The sequence below is a fragment of the Camelus ferus genome, chromosome 2, assembly GCF_009834535.1.
Source record: "Camelus ferus isolate YT-003-E chromosome 2, BCGSAC_Cfer_1.0, whole genome shotgun sequence".
NCBI lineage: Eukaryota > Metazoa > Chordata > Mammalia > Artiodactyla > Camelidae > Camelus > Camelus ferus.
In genome coordinates, this window is record NC_045697.1 from 5,800,575 (window position 1) to 5,818,573 (window position 17,999).

Here is a 17,999-nt window from a genome sequence, read left to right on the forward strand (position 1 = left end):
AAACAACTCCATTCCTCTCCCAAAGACAGCTAAATATGCTGAGTTTCCCTTTTCCTGTTTCTCACGTGACAGGCACTCCAGATCTGTCACTCATCTTATTTTGTCCTCTGGATGCCCAGGTTCTACTCCACATGGGAGACACGTGGCTCCAAATGGATCCTCGTTCATACTCTGAAGTACGGCAGGACTCTTCCTTCCTGCGATCCAGGCAGGTGCAGAGCCCAGGATTATGCTAACACACGTATGTTCCGTTGTCACAACCTGGACTTGGCATACCTTTCTCATGTATCAACTGCTTGCTGACTCAGCATTAAGGTTGTGGCTACATTTTTTTTTAAAGACTAACCCTATTAAATACTAAATTGAACAAACAGCATAAAAGATTAATTCTCTTTGGTAGCTCTGTTTTCTAACTTGGAATCTTCCAGAAGGGAAAATACAAGCTCACTTCTGCCAAAGCAAACAGTCTGGCAGCTACATGGGACACCCCAGTCATTGTACCACATGTATTCCAGTTCATATGAGAAACGGATGCTGGCTTGGGCTGAAGGGTGGCTTACACAGTATCCCTGTGTAGACACCACCGCTGCTCCCTCTGCCTGGAATACCATGGGGCTTCCAGGCTCCTCAGGTGCCCTCCTGTCTTCACGGCTCCCCTAAGCAGTCACTTGACACATGCCAGGTCCCCACCCACCCAAATACCACAGCTTTCAGGGAGAAAGGACTCCTCTCCTCTTTGCCCGCATTATTCCCTGTACATCTTTCTGCCATGGCATTTCCAACATTTCACTGCACTTTGTCACTTCACACAGCTGCTTCTTCCTCTAAACAAAGATAAGCTCCTGGAAGCCTTATTCATCTTTGTGCCCCACACAGGGCAGAGCTCCCTGGACACTGTAGACTTGCAATATATACGTGTTGAATGAAGTTTTTTAAGAGTCCTTATTCACAGAAATGTCATCATTTCACTATGAAAGAAAACAGCACTGAAAATCATATATACGTAATCATATGTACTATATGTAACTCTACATTCATAAAAATCTGATAAAAATACAGACACCCGCATGGAAGAAGAGGACTTCTGTAGTGCCTATCAGACAGGGCGGCCCTTGGCAGGACCCACAGCGAAAGTGTAGGACCCGGTCTGAAGCAGTGGGCAGGCTGCCCTCGGAATCACTGTGTTAGAGGGAACCAACGTTCCGGCCTGCTTACGCCCTAACCCTTAGTGTACACTCTCAGCAAAACAGCCAGTCAGCCTGGGAAAACTTAAGTTAGACCAAGTTACTCCTCTGCCTAAAACCATCTAGTAGCTCTCCATTCCTCTCCAAAGGGAAACTCAAAGTCTTTATAATAGCCTAGAGGATGCTACATGACCTGGTCCCCATCACCTCAATGTCGTCTTCTCTAACTAGTGTTCCTAACTGCGCTATCCCCACCGCCTACTTGACAGATAGCAGGCATTCAATAAATGTTTACTGGACATGCTCTTGACCCAGCTCTCACCACAATCCTGCCCTACTTTCCAAGCAGCGTCTGCACACCTACCAAACCTCGGAAAAGCCTGCCCACAGTTCTCAGCCAGGTGACACCCCACTCGCTCTTCTAAGGATATTGCCAACGTCACCCTATTTGTTGTAACTCCAATATCAAGTAGGAGCAGAATTAATACATATTGTTCAAGGAGTAAAAACTTGGAAGCGTATATACAAGAAAACAGACTGAAAATTCATCTGAAATTTTGATGCAAATTAGATCAACTTCCTAGACCTCCACCCCTTCAAATCGGAGAAGCTGATCCCGTCAGATATGAAAAGTATTCACAACAGAGTGATAACTCTGACTTTATGGATTTAATTGTTTGAGCTTCTATAAGCTCAGTATATATTATATAAACATACACATCACACACATCATATGAATATATATCACATACATATATATTTAAAAAACTTTGGACTTCTAAATGTATGTTCTATTTCTACCCTTTCCTATTTGCTATCGCCTCTCTAGTTAAAACTTAACATTTTAAAAATTTAAAAAATTTTTCAAAAGTATCAACACTTAAGCCCCACCCCAAACCAAGAGAGTCGGAATCTCTGGGAGAGAGCCCCGGCATCAATGCCAGGAGAGAGGGCTGAAGGCAGGCTCAGGGTGCCTGGGTGTCTGGTTTTACTTCATTTGGTCACAGAAGGGTTCCAAGCAAGAAAAGAACAGAACCTACATTGTTATCAGAATTTAAATGTATAAAGGACTTTCACGTCCATTTTTTCATTTAATCCTAACATTCCCATGAGGTGGTATTACCCCTATTTTAAGGATTAGAAAGATGAGGTCCAGAGAAGTTGTGATTGCTAATTATTAGTGGTCATTAATCTAGGTTTTATGCTTTCCCACCACACAAAAGCTGGTAAGATGAAAATGGTGGTGGTTTGGGGAGGGGGTTGCCTTAGGAAGACTGGTCTGCAAACGCAGAGGGGGACAGAAGACATGAGAGGAAGGAGGCGATGGCAACAGGGTAAGGACCAATAATGTCTCCTGAGCACTCACTCCGATTCTAAGGACTTCATCCTATCAACTCAGTTACTCCTCACAATTTACAGCCTAGGAAACGCAGGGACAAAAGGCTGGGTAGCTTGCCCAAGGTCAGAGCAGTAGACCAGAGGCTGGATTCAAATCCAGACTGTCTGGCCCTCGAGCCCGAGCTCTGACCCACAGGCGGGGCAGGTATGAAGCAGCACAGGTCCCAGCAAGAGGGGCAGATGAGCGATGGCTGCTCCACTCAGTTCAGCAGAAGCTTACTGAACACCCAGTGGGTGCACGGCCCCCACTCGGATGAATAATGCAGAGGGACACGTGAGGACATGGTGAATCACTGCACGAGGGGAGCAGGAAGAGGGGACAGTAATTAGATCTCAGGTCGTGGCGCGCAGGCAATGGTGAAGGGGAAACTGGAGGAGCCGTGTGCAGAGCGGGCGCTCCCTTACTCTGTCTGTGCCCCACAGGGCCGGCCCGGCCAACTCCCACCAGACTGGAGGGCTCGCGTCCTCCAAGGTCCAGCCCGGAAGTCCCCTCCCCAGTGCAAAAGCCCTTGCACACGCTGTTACTACAAGATTCTCACATGTGTGTAAAAACAGATGTAGGTGACTGCTTCCTCTGCAGGGCTGCGCACGGGCCCCTGTGAGCAGCTTCTGCAATGCCAGTGCCCAGCCCACAGCAGGGGACCCGTTATCTTCCATTTCAGAAGTAGATTCCCACAGCCATTCTACCACGCTCAGCATTTCCTCTAAGACACTACATCTCTAGGGTTCTCTATGTCTAGTGCCCAGATCAGTACACAGCCTGTGGGAGGACACGACGCATGCTGGCTGGGCGAGAGGGCACACGTGCAAAGGGTCGTAACTGAGGTCAGCTAACAGGGAGTGCAGGCAGGGCATGAAAAGTGTTTGGTCTTTTATCCAACATCCTAACACCTACAGTGTCAGGAAGAATCAGGACATTCTTGGATCCAGCCCAGCACAATCTGCAGCCCCAGGTGGTGCTCCATATGGTTTACTGGGAACATCATTCCCGGAGGAGGAGAAATATACTAGAACTTGGGCCCATCCTTGATGAACGGGGAGGTACCGTGAGAGTTCACATGCTTATAAAAAATGGTATTTTCTCCTCATCAGCTAGAAATTTGTTTTCTTGAAAATTATTTTCTCCTGATTTAGTCTGAAGTCTGTTAAAAGTTACAGATTTTGTCAGAAGCTTTTCTCACAAGTCCAAAAGTATGGCTTATCTGTAATAAAAATAAACAGTGGGTTTCAGGTTTCCAACGATTAACAATAAATAAAAGTATTCCCACCTGAGAGAAATGTTTCCCACACATGTTACATTCAAAAGGTTTCTCACCTAAAACAAAACAAAACAACAACTTGTAAAATCATTAGCAATCTTTGCACAATCATCTTCTGTTTAACATGTTTAGACCTGCCTCCTGGGTCCTGGCTGTCAAAGCAGAGCACTACACACGTTACTGAAAGGCTATGAAAACAGGAGCCTCTGCGCCCTGGTAGTCCTCTCTCTCGCCCTTGGATGAGAAGAGTGAGATCCATATTCACTCTTCTCTAAAAACTTCACCTGTCCTCCAATATAAACCAGTGTTGAAATCAAATGAATTTATCTGCATTCAAACCATACTTAGGTTTGGACATAGCCTTTGCCTTCATCTGAAAATGAAATCTGAGTTTTCTTGCTGAACAGCAGGAACCTAGTCCCCTGTCCTTTAGTCTGACTCCTCCGATTGCCACCGATTTCGAACTGAGCCAAGTGACTCCTTCATACCACATGAGGTAGGAACCTGGGGCAGCCCGAAACAGAGCAGGACCTCCTGAAAGAGTGACGGGGAAAAGCCTCTCTACCGCCTCTCAGCCTTGGCGGAAACGCGCTAAGGGGGAAACATGATCCCAGCGTGGGATGCGCTCCCTCGCCAGCTGCTTAGCCCCCTCTGATTTGAGGAACTCTGAAGAATTACACTGTAATAGATGTAGAGAAGGGAGCTCTGCTACAAAGAAGCCATGGCAGTTCTGAGTAGTCTCTAGAAAATGATCTGTTTAAAAGCACACTTCAGGTATCACCTTAACCTACGGAACCCTAATAAATAAGACCGCAAGGACCAAAAACCTTCCATTGTCCCCATCCTCCTCCAATCTCGTGGTTTCATTAAGATCCTTTTTAAAAAATAAGACGACTGTGTCCCTTCCTACTGTATCGCCGGGGTTTGCTAGCTTTCTGGGCTGCCACCAGGGTGTTTTTATTTTTAGTTATTTTTATTTTATTTTTTTAACATTTTTTATTGATTTATAATCATTTTACAATGTTGTGTCAAATTAGGGTATTTTTATTTTGATCTCTTCCTGAAACTGTTTAATGGCTTCCTCAAGGGTGCTGGGGGGGGGGGCTTCCGACCCCAAGTACAGATGATCCTTGAACGACAGGGTATGAACTGCTTGGGTTCACGTAAATGCAGACTCCCTTCCACAGTAAAGCTACAACAGTACTACCCAGTCTGAGGCTGGCCGAACCCACCATGTGGAGGAACTGGTGTGCAACTGACCGTCAGTTATACTAGGAATCTGACTGCTTAGGGGGTCAGGGCCCCTAAGCCCTACAAGGGTCAACTGCAATTATAATCATATTGATTCTGTATTTCGGACTACACTTATGTCTGAAATTATGGAGATAACAGATTATGTTATGTTAAAGTCACCATCATGGGGAGAGTCTGAAGAAAGAGGGCACCAGTTATTAAGACTCTCAAGTGGCCAGGGCTAATAACCCTGCTCTCAAACGTTTTGCTCTCAGGACGCCTTTACACTCAGCAATTGAGGGTCCTAAAGAGCTTTTGTTCATGTGGGCTATCTCTGTTGGTACAGGCCATATTAGAAATCAAGACTGAGTGATCTTTGACATATAAGTATACATTTTTCATTGCCCACCAGAGTGACAGTCTCATCACACACCCTGCAGCCTTTAGCTGACTCCACTGCACACTCTTGGGAGAAGGAAAAGGCCAACTAACACCCTACACTATGATACAAATAGCTCTGGCCTCCCTGAGCCCCTGAAAGGGTGCCCCAGACCAGACTTTGAGAACTGCTGCCCTTCTCAGTGTATTTACATCCCAGGAGCATCTGTGCCACATAGCTGTACCATGACTATTACCCAAAGATGTGCTTGCAGAATAAACAGTTTCTGTTTCCTTTAAAGCTAAACCAATAAGTTTCTCAAATAAAAATGACAGTGATCGTTAGGTTCCAGGAAATATAAGAAAACACAATGACCTAAATTAAATTTTTTCAGGGAAAAACTGAGTTAATACTAGTTAATAATGATAGTAGTACTTCATATTCAAATACACAGATTTGTAAAGAGATTTCATAAATATTAATTCAGTCTCTTAACACAACGAGGTAGTAAACACCTAAGCAAACGGGGAGTCAGAAGTGCTGACAGACCGTCACGTTAATAACCACAATTCCCAGAGCACCTGGAGAGAGGTTATTTTAGAAGCGTTCTGTAACATATTGCTTCTCAAGCCCATAAAGTAACTGCCATTAATTTATGGTGTTATTAGAGTCATCACGTTTCAGGGCAGGAAGGAAAGTAATATACATATATCGTATCATGTAATGTAAGTTTGTATAACACTTTGTAAAAAGCTTTTGGAAAAAAAGTTTTGGGGAAGGGGAGGAGACACAAATCAATGTAGTAAAACTGAAAATTCAATGTTCAAATGGAAAAATTTCCTTCGAAAATATCAAATGGCTAAAGCTGATCCATATTAAAAAGTTCACCTCCTGCCTCCCAAATGACAACTTAAAAAATTTGATACTCAAATTACTTTCCAGAAAACTTTCAGAATTACTCAAACTAAGTTACTTTAGTCTGAATGAACCTACATTATGCTTTAAAAAAAATCTAATTCTAAACAGCAAACTAATATTGCTTATCTGTTTTATAATTAATTTGAAAATTTGAGTGCATCAGAATAACTCACCAAACTTTAGAGATGGAAAGTTTATCACATAAAACTGTCATTAAAATGAAAAGTTTACCATCTTTTGAAACTGGTTCCATGAAAGCATTTATAGAACTTAAGATTATTCTTTACGAGGCATCACCAAAAATATAAAGCAAAAAATAGTTAACACCCCTTGACTTTTTGGGTAACTACCAATGACGTCATCAAGCAACAGCAAAACTTCTTACGAGAACAGGCGCAGGCAGTGGTGTCTGACCGTCTGCATTATTTCCTTTCCTTTTGCCTGCAGGGACTGAATCAGTGTACCTGTATGAGACCGTTTGTGAAGCTCCAAATTGCTTGGGTGTTTAAAAGGTTTTCCACACAATTCACACGTGTACTGTCTCTGTGACTGAAGCGTCTGGGACTGGTCTTCCAGGGCTGCAGGGTCCTCCGGCCTCTCCATTTCATTCCCACAATTAAAACTCTCAGAACTGATGAGTTCTTCTCTTTCCTTTTCTTCAGCACTTTGGCTGTCCACTTTTTCTCTACTGTCTTCGTTAGCAGATTCTGTCCTCTTTGTTAAACTGTCATCTGATTTGGGTTCAGATGTTGGCTCTGCAGATTTCTGCGACTTTAGGAAATTGAGCTTCCTAAGGTGAATGGCCTTTTTGAGCCTCATCTGTCTGGTGGGTTGTTGGTATGCGTTGTCTGACTCGGGGTCCGGGGCAGAGTCACTCAAAGGCGGGGCCAGGAAGTTGGAAGGCAAGTGCTCCGAGGACTCCAGGACGCACTCGGAATGACTGACAGCACAGGGCTGGTGTTCTGCGCCATGAAGCTCTGGGGATGCGCTGAAGGGGAAAGGCTGCTCGATGACCCTCTCATGACTGGGACAAGAGGCCTGCTTATAGTATTGCTTACTGTAAAAGTTTCTGAGTTTGTAGTAATAGTTTGGCTGTTTGAAAGGCAGTTCTGGACAGCTGCCATCCAGTGTCTCAGGGGCTTGTTTGGATGTTTCAGCTGTGGAATGATGAAGACTAAGTGACGATGGAGCGTGAGAATGTGATTCGTCCAAAGCTTTACTCTGCTGAGCACCTGCTGAACACTCCTGCAGCAAATGGGGCGGATAGTTTTCACTGATAACACAATTAGTGTCGGGAGCCAAAGTGCCCTGCAGGGAGAACGCGCTGTTACAAGGCAGGACAGGTGGCTGGTCTACAGTGGCTGACTTTAAAAATGTGTGACACAGATGCAGAACGTTTTGAACCTGCAAACACTGTGCTATGTCCAGCATTCCTTGTATGTTGTCCTGGTTAAGATCGAGATGAGATGTGTACATGAAGTCCAGGATCTGCCCAATGCCACTGACATTTTTAATATCCAGGTGAAAAACATCATTCTTCTGGCCTGAAGAATTCTGAAAGAGGCTCCTGATAAAAGAAAGGATATGTGCTTACAGTGCTAACAAGGAATACATTCTGATAGCTTTTTCTTATGAATAATATTCATGTTAACATTTATAATTACTATGCTTCTATAAATGCCAGGATTTTAAAATTAAGTCTGCTTTCATCCTTTGGAAAATTTTGATAAGACATCCAATAAAGCAATCCAGATGAATTAAATTAGCATGTTGAATATCCAAACTTCCAAGTAAATCTCAAAGTAAAATTCTGAAACATACTCATTGCTCTTTTTTTTTAAAATGTAGTTATCCATGTGTATTATTAATTGCATACAGATAAGAATATAGAAAACTAAAGAATACACATTTTTTAATATTTCATGTTTAGTCTGACAAGTTATAGATCTCAGGCCATAAAACACATGCAACAACATTTCCATATCTAAGTATCTTAAAAACATCTGAAAAGGATGGACCTAGAGATGATCATTTTAAGTGAAGTAAGTCAGACACAGAAAGACAAATATCATATGATATCACTTATATATGAAATATAAAAAAAAATTATACAAATCTTATTTATAAACCGAAAATAGACTTATAGACATAGAAAACAAACTATGGTTACTAAAGGGGAAAGGGCGAGGGAAGATTAAATTAGGAGTTGGGATTAACAAACACACATTACTATGTATAAAATAGATAAAATCAAGGACCTACTGTATAGCATAGAGAACTATATTTAATTTCTTACAACATATAAGGGAAAAAATCTGAAAAAATATATGTATGTATATGTATAACTGAATCACCTTGCTGTACACCTAAAATTAACATTGTACATCAACTACACTTCAACAAAAAACAAAATTTTAAAAAGTCTGGAAAAAAAAAAGAAGAGAAAAAGACAAATGAACATAAATATAAAACAGAAACAGATTCATAGACATAGAATACAAACATGTGGTTGCCAAGGAGGAAGGGGGTGGGAAGGGACAGACTGGGAGTTTGAAATTTGTAAATACTGACAGGTATATATAGAATAGATAAACAAGATTATACTGTATAGCAACAGGGAAATATATACAAGAACTTGTGGTAGCTCATGGTGAAAAAGATGTGACAATGAATATATGTATGTTCGTGTATAACTGAAAAATTGTGCTCTACACTGGAAATTGACACAACATTGTAAACCGACTACAACTCAATAAAATTTTTTAAAAAGTCTGAAAATAAAAATAGCTTTAATAAAACAATCCTAGATATATATTCATTTTTTAAAACTTTAATTTGTTAATTGTGGCAAAACATACATGTCAAACACTTGACTATGGTTCATATGATAAATTCAGTGGCATTGAGTACATTCATATAGTTGTGCAACCATCACCACTACCCAATTCTAGAAACTTTTCATCATCCCAAACAGAAACTCTATACCTTATACCCATTAAACTATAACTCCCATTCTCCCGAGCCCCTCAGCCCCTGGTGACCACCATTCTACTTTCTGTCTCTAGGTACTTGATAAATACTCATTTTGTAAGCAGTAATTTATCTGGCTGTCTGAGGTTTTTTAGCAACCCAATGGTCCATAAGCCAGCAGTGAGAGAGACTATAAATTAATGGCTGAGTGAGGTAAGTTCTCTTGCAAGTTTGTTAAAGACATTTTATCAAATGCTTCCTCCAAATAGCCTTCAGTTCTGTTCTTACTTAAGGAAAGTACAAATCAGAAGTAGGGTGGGGAAAACTGAAACTAGCCAATGTGGGGGTGGGTGGCTATGGCTCAAGGGGAGAGCGCATGCCTAGCATGCACGAGGTCCTGGGCTCAACGCCTAGTACCTCCATTAAAAAAAAAATAGCCAGTTTATCACCACATCTCGACCAAATTGTCCTGTGAAGACAGAAGAAACGGCAAAGCCCAGGGATGGGACCACCCTGCACAGGGGCAAGAAGCACTGCCGACCTGAGCGAGCAGATCCACACGACCTGCAGCACATGTGACAGCTGAGCTTCGAACTGATCATTCAGGATTGTCACGGAAAGATTAAATCCTGTTCCGCTTTAGGGAAAGAAAGGTACTGAAAACAGCACTTTAGTGCTTAGTGAGATAAATCTAGTTAATCAGAAAATGTTTGTAGAACACTTAACTCTAATGTTAAAAATAAATGATATACTATTGCTTAATATTATCATTTATAAGTAAATCTTCCATTGAGGCAAAAATGATTACAGGGATAGGTAAATTAAATTCAAACCTGTTTTCTTAGAATAGGCAAATGGGAAACAAAAACTAAAATGTTTTAATTAAAAGAAAAAAAAATAGCATACAAGATGTTCCCCCTCTGTGAGTACTCATCCCAGAAACGTTCCTACCAGAAATTCGATTCCTCAACCTTTTATCCTGAAAGGCTAAGAAAGGTATATCTAAGACTAACATTCATTAGAACTATTAAAATCAAAGACAAAGTGCCAAAATACTTTCAATCACCCCTAATATATTTTAGTTAAATGGCTCTTTTCCTCTCAGGTGACTTTAAATACAAAAGAAAAAGGCCACAATGTGTTACAAAAGACAAAGAGAGTGAAATCCAAGGAGAAAATAAAGTCCAGGCAGGATAGCGCCACGCTAGAAGAGCGTTCCCTCCGTACGACCAGAGGAACAGAGTCGAGAGCGCGTACCTGAAGTACTGGCTGAAAGCTGCCAGGACGTTCTTATGTGCTTTAAAGCAGACTCCTTTCACCACCAACATGCAGTCGCAGAGCAGGCCCTGAATGCGCTGCTCGTGCAGCTGCTGGAGGAGGTGGCAGCTGTGAGTAACAACTGGGTCCATGCTCAAGCATCCAGGAGACCTACGACAAAGAACGTGGATCCATGGTGACTCTCGACGCCATGATGGGAAGCTCAGCAGCTGATCTGTGGTTCACTGTCATGATTCCCTGTCTCAACAGTTTTAACAAACAAACAAAAAATCGCTTCTTGAGCATCTAGACCAATGCTGTTCGACAGAATCATCTGCAGTGATGGACACACTCCTTCTCTGCACTGCTCAGCGCAGTCGCCATGAGCCACGTGAGGCCACTGAGCCCTGGAAGTGTGATGAGTGCGCAGGAGGAACCGCACGTTCAATTTAATTTATACGTTAACAGTCACCGTACTTGACACTGCAGATCTAGGCTATGACCGTGCTAATACTATGTGAACCTCTCTCACCTCTACTTAGATCACTTCACTGAAAGACACAGACATAAACTCTTACAAGGTTAGAAAAAAGCCCAACAGGACAAGATCAAACCAATATTGAGCATCTGTATACGGAGCACTGAATTAGAAGCTGAGGAAAATTAAGAACCTATTTGGGGAGACAAGGTACAAGCCAAAATAAATTAACCACCACCACTAGACAATGATTAAAGACGTATCGCAAAGCAGCATGTCCACTCACTCGCCCCCTCGTGACTCTGACAAGGCACTGCTCTAGCAGGAACCGAACGCACTGGGGGCAGAAATACTGGCATGTGTGAGATCGGAGGCAGGAGCTGAGTGTGTGGCTGAAGCCCAGGGCGTGGTAGGACATGACTTCTCAGGAAGGGGAGAGGAGCGGAGGGGAAAGACATGCAGCGGGTCAGACGAAGAGCCCTGCAGAGCCTCTTAAGAACCTTGACTTTGAATCCGAGTGAGAGGGAAGCCATTATGCAGATACGGAGAGTTCCATCATTCAGCATCCATTTGCTGACGACTGTGCGCCAGGCTCCAGGGCCACAAAGGTCAGCAAAGCCTCCAGGCTCCCACCCTCCAGAAGCTTCAGTTCTAGGGGAGGAAACACACACAAAAGCACACGACAAACAGCCAAGCAAAACAGTCCGAGCTGGATGCTCGATGAGCTAAACCGTGGGCTCTGATGTTCAGGAGCTCAGTCTAGTCAGAGATGGTTTTGGGAAGAGGAAAAGTAGGGAGAAATGAGGTCAGACTGGGATGAGACTATGGATGTTGGTATTAAAAACTAAAAAGCCATTATCTGCTTTATTTGCTTTCATCCTTAGTACCTAAGCATGACTGAAAAAGTCTCTAAACCATGAAGAATCTAAGCTTGTTAACATGGCCTCTACTTTACTATTAGCAGTATTATTACTGTTAGTATTATTATTAGCCTTGTCTCCTGTCACTCCCAGGTGTGCCAGCCCAAATAAACTACCTGCAGCTCCCCAAGGGAGCCGAGCTCCTAACCAGCGCTGGAGCCCCCGCCCACTACTCACTGCCCGACTTCCCTCATCCTATTTCACAGGTTATCGAGATAATTGTGAGAACCCACATGATCATTTAGAAATAAATGCATCTGGCATATATGATGTAGTCAACAAACGTTATCTAGGAGGGACACCTGGAGAGCCTGAGAAAATGCAGTGTCCGGGGGCCTCTGCATTGTAAGCAACCAGGTGATTCTGAAGCAGGTGGACTGCAGACCTCTGCTGTGCTCTCTCCTAAAAAGCCTCTGGTTCTGACACTTCCTGTCCTGGGAAGACTTTATTTATGTCTGACTCTCCCACCTTCTGGATAACGCCCACTCCCCCACCAGGGATCAGCCGAGCTGTCATCTGACGCCTTTCCTGTCACAATCCTTCTTCCCCACAGTTCCCTCCTCAAGTCTGCCCTGGGGTCACTCCTCTGCAACCTTACTGCACACACACTTCAGTAAGATGACCTGTCCTTATGCCTCAGCTTGTCCTTGTGTCTCCCACTCTGCTGTGAGTTCTGAGGGTACCATCTGACTCCCCTTCGCCTGGCACACAGCAGACGCTCCACCGCTGAAACGCTCGCTGCTCTGCACACGCTTGCTCTGTGGCTGGTTAATGACGGTTAGTTTCCTGTTTCCTCCCGCTCTACGCTCCCCACAAGCGCTCTCCTACATCCTTTCCCTTCTCCTCATTCCCACCACCTCTCTTCCATGCAAATGACCATGATCCTGATTTCACTAAGAAGGCTGAGCCCATGGGTAACTTGCTATAACCTGACTGCCTTTAAATTCTTTTTTCAGTTTCAGATTTCCCCCTCACCTCTCCCCCTCAATCCCTTCAGCCTCATAGGATGAAGTGTGCCTTCTCCTTAACTTCCCTTCCCGTCTCCTCTAGGACTTCCCTTCATCATTACCCAACTCTGTCCTCCACCGGCTCACCCATCCCCTAACACACCAAGATCATCCTATGTGGGAAAAAAGCAAAACAAACCTCTCCCTAGGTACACGTTGTCATCAGAGGCCCCTCTTTCAGCAGTCCACACAACACCCTGCTTCCCTTCCACCTTACAGCCCTGCTGCCCAATCGCTGCGCTGAGACAGACTTTCCCACGGTGCTGCCCTCAGTCCCATCCTGCCCAGCTTTCCTGCGACAGGTGGTGGAGCAGCCTGCTCACCTCCGTCCTGAAATCCTTCCCTGTGCAGCCCACTTCTGGTTTTCTCTGTCCTGATCTGTTCCTTCTCTACACTGTACTTTTCCTCTGCAAGCCCCCCAAGTGTTCCTGTCCCTTAAGAGTCAGCACCTGGGCCCTCTTCTCTTTCCCTTGACAACCACATCTATTTTTGGTCTTCATCTGCTCTAAGCAGACAACTCCTAAATTTGCAGGTTTAGCTTCAACCACCACTTCCAAATGTCCAGCTTTCTGCTAAACACCTCTAACTGTATGACCCCCTCAGCTCAGAGTCTCCAACACTCACCTCCCATCATCTCACCCCCTTATCCTGATTCCTCTATTTCTGCCTGGAAACCTCAGTTTCTGATATGTAGAGTCTGGGGAACTGGCATGATCTCTTGGTGTGAGATTCGGGTGGGATTCAGAGATGACATCATCTACAAAGAGCAACGCGGAAGCACTGGGAGTGGATATATTATCCCAAACAAACAAGGAAAGGGGAGCATTATGTCAGATGACGGGCACTGTCCCCAGAGCTGAATCCTCAAGGGTGTTGAACACCCAAACGACTAAGTGACCAGTTACTGTCCCTGCCCCATGGCTGCCTGAACACAAAAGGCTTCTTGGTTCATTACTATGAGCTATCATTTACTGATGACTTACTACAGGCTGGGCACTGTGCTAAGCATATTCTATCCATCAACTCAAAAAGTGCTACAAGAATCCTATTATCATTTTACAAGTGAGGAAATTACGAAATGAGGAGTTTAACTCACCCAAGATTGTAAAACTGCTGTGTTCCAAAGCCAGGACTTAAATCCTGGTTCCTAAGTCCTGGAGCCCATGCCCTTGAGAAAAAGAACATTAAAAACAACACAAAACCTTCCTCCAAAGACTTAAATGTTAAAATACAGCAAATACTCTGAATCTACATTAGATATTCTCTAGCTATTTAGAAGTGGCATGCCAAATTATGAACATTCCACAATTTACTCTGACTATAAAAACTGTAACTATTCTATATTACTCAGTATAGTTCTCTAATTGCTTCATGATGTCAATCCTGTACCTCCCCAATAAGATAATAAAAAGCTCCACAAAAAGAATTGGTGTCCTATATTTATTACGTGTCCTATGAATAATAGCTATAAACAATAACATATCATGTGCCTAGTCACAAATAATAAAAATATTTATCAAACATTTCCTCTGTGCCAGGCACTATTCTAAGCCCTTTACACATATTAACTCATTTAATTCTCAGAATAACTGTTAGAGAGAAACTACACACTACTGGCCTCATTTCACAGATGAGGACAACAATGAACTTGGTAGATTAAAGATGACCACAACTTCTCTGACACTCCTCCCTAGGGGAGGTGGGATCTAGGTCTCTTCTTCCTGAACCTGAGCAGCCTCTGCCTTAATCAATAGAACAGGTAAAGCTGTGCTCACTTCTGGACCCAGGCCCTATGAGTCAACAGCTTCCACCTTCCATCTTTTGGACACTGGCTCTCGAAGGCCTGGGTAGGCACTGGGACCGTAAGTCGCCCAGCTGGAGAGAACACACAGAGCAGGAGAAGGGCTCAGGTGAGCCCAGGCTTCCAGCCATCCCTTCCCAGGTACCAGATATGGGAGCAAAGCCACAATGAAAGCTCCAGATCAGCCCCACCTCCAGCCGAATACCACGTCCAGCCCACACCACGTGGAGCTGAAGAACTGCCCAGCGGAGCCCTGCCTGAGTTCCTGACCCACAGAACTGTGAGATGAAATAAAACAGTTTTTAAGTCACTACATTTTGAGGTAGTTTGGCACACAGCAATAGATAACCTGACCAGAGCTACAGACACAGCTAATAATAGGTCATCAATAAGGGACAGAGTTGGGATTTAAACACAGAGAATCTGACTCCAAGGCCCACATGCTAAGGCAACACCCTGGATTACATGCTACAGCTCCAAGGCCTTCCTTGAATAAAATCAGTAGCCTCTTCCGTCTACTACCTATGCCTGATTGTCCAGGTGACCCTACAGATAAGCACCGAAGTAAAGCACAGCACGTGAGGATGAGTGCGTGCAACATAGCCATTGTGTGTTGGGATACCAGGAGTGTGGGGCTCTCTCCATCTCTGCGGCTAACTCACTTGGTGACAAGGAACAAATATCTCCTGCCTTGTTGATCAACACATCTTTGTTACCTAGAAGAATGCTTTGCTCACCAACGGTGCTCAATACATGGTTTCTGGATGATGGAGACTCTGGGCCTCAGTTTTCTCATCTGTAAAATGGAGGGGTCTCTCATCGGGTTAGATACTCTCTAGGGCATCTTTCTGTTCTAAACGCTATAAATCTATACCAAGAATGTGACAGTGGAAAGATGGATTCAATGGCATCAAAGGGAATGTAAATATGGGAAAAGAGGAAAAGAAAAACATAAGAAAACACTCAGGCAAATGTGAATGAAGAGGTGCTTCCAAAGGGAACAAGAGTCAGAATGGAACTTTATCCTGTAGAAAGTGCTCCAGGAGCAAAGGTCCCTCTGTTCTATGGGGCAATTTACCCACTGGCCAACCCCAAAGGAAAGAATGTGTGGAAGTCTGTGCAGTGAGGTCACTGATCGATGACTTCTCCAAGGGTCCACAGTGTACACACCTCAGCACTGCACTGGCCTTAGAGCGGTCCTGCCTTCCACTTTGGCCACCCTGCTTTTCAAATGGCTTGTTTCCAAACCCCCGCCCCAACCCTAATGACAAAACCACTGGCTACAGCAAACAAGTCTGGAGTCCTGTCTCAGCACTACAATGACCTTAGGATGCTATATGGACCAATCCAGTTGAGCCAATGTTGGGTGCCTAATATGCGTAAGACATTGTGGTGAGGATGGAAGGCTGCTCCACTGAGGATGGACTGCTCCCTGCCCTTCCTAGGCTGTGTCTCAGTTTTCACATCATTCACTTAACTCCACTGAGTGTCCATCATATGTTGGGAACTAAGGTATGACAGTGAACAACTCAGACATGGTCATCTGGGCCTTCATGAAGCATCAGTTCAGTGGAAGAAACAAGACTAGCACTGCACCGGGGATATTAAATGGGGGAGGCACAAACTAATTTGGGGAATGAGGGTCAGAAGAAAACTTTCTGGAGGAAGAGACATCTATGCTGTAACCTGAAAGTTCAGTTTGCCACAGAGAGTGCCAGGAGAGCTCACCCTGAGTTTTCAGAGGGAGCAAATGAATAAAAAAAAAAAAATTGCAGGAGAGCACAAACAAGGATGAGGTGCACATACATGCCCTGCACACTAACATACCCTGCTTTCAAACCTCTTGGCCCCTCTGTCACTTCTGTTGGACAGTCTTTCCTTTCTTGTCCATTCTGGTGAATTCCTTCTGTTATGGGCTGAATTGTGTTCCCCAAAAATCCATATGTTGAAGTATTACCCAGGACCTCAGAACGTGACTGTGTTTGGAGAGCAGGCCTTAAACAGGTAATTAAGTTAAAATGGGGCAGTTAGGGTAGATCCCAATGCAATCTGACTGATGTTCCTATAAGAGGAAGTCTGGACACAGACACCAAGGATGCTGGAACAGAGGCAAGACCAGGCGAGGACAGGGCCAGAAGGTGGGCGTCTGCGAGCCAACAAGAGCTGCCTCAGAAGCAACCAAACCTGTCGACACCTTGATCTTGGTTCTAGTTTCCAGAACTGTGAGAATCTGTTGTTCAAGTCCCCTAGGCTATGGTATTTCGTTATGGCTGGCCCTCGCATACACCCTCTATTCCAGGCCCCACACTGCTCACCTGCAGAGTGAAACCCTCCTTATCACCCACAGACCCCCACCCTACGGCTAATGCTGCTTACCATTCTCTGTTCATACCCCCGTTCAACTTTCATTCATTTATTCATTCAAGCAACACACTTAGTGACCACCGCTGTGTGCCGGACCTGTCTTTAGGGCTGAAAGAGTAGTTAAGCCATTAAGCGGCAGGCACTCTGCTGAGCGCTTTCCCTTCACAACTCGTGAAGCCCTACGGGAACCCACCGAGTAAGAACTGCTATTGCACCCGTTTTACAGAAGCGGAACTGAGGCACAGAGAGGTCGCTGGGCACTGAGACAGCTGGCTAGGAGCTCTGTAGTCTTAAGCAGTACCCTCAACTACAGTGTGATGGGGGAAACGGGCGCCGGGAGCCGGGGAGCCAGGGCGGGGAGGGACCTGCAGCGTCCCGGGCGGCCGGGAGCAACGAGCCGGAGGCCGGCTAGGGCCCCGGGTTGGGCTTCCAGGCCGAGGGAGCTGCACGAGGGAGAAGGCCCCGCTCCAGGACCGGGACTGGGCCTCCGTGTCTCTGAGCCAGAGCACGGCGCGGCCGCGGGGTAACTCACGCCGGACCCGGCAGCTCCCCTGACCCTCGCGGCGCCCGGGGATGCGCGGGCGGCCGCGGGTCCATGCCCTGCCCGGCCCTCGGGAGCCCGGCCGGGACTCCGGGCCGCTCCCCGCGCGCCGGACCCCGCACGCCCTCGCGAGGCCGGCCTACCCGCCCGGCGACCACCTTACCCTCGGAGGCCGCTCCCCGTCCCGCCGCCTCCTCTTCACCTGCCGCCGTCGCAGCCCTCAGCGCCTCTGGCCCGGCTCTGCCGGCAGCGGAACCATTGCGACAACGCCCCCAAGGCCGGCCGGACCC

General features: G+C 45.2%; 1 protein-coding gene across 1 annotated transcript in view; it reads right to left on the bottom strand.

Moving 5' to 3' along the window:
* ZBTB49 (zinc finger and BTB domain containing 49) overlaps positions 1-17,997 on the bottom strand; it is a 28,126-nt gene extending 10,129 nt beyond the window's left edge. Inside the window, 4 exon segments of the mRNA XM_032493888.1 lie at positions 3,851-3,897; positions 6,836-7,938; positions 10,599-10,769; positions 17,873-17,997. Of these exon segments, the coding sequence (XP_032349779.1) occupies positions 3,851-3,897; positions 6,836-7,938; positions 10,599-10,750 (1,302 nt within the window). The 5' untranslated portion in view covers positions 10,751-10,769; positions 17,873-17,997.
* Positions 17,998-17,999: the final 2 nt, after the last annotated feature.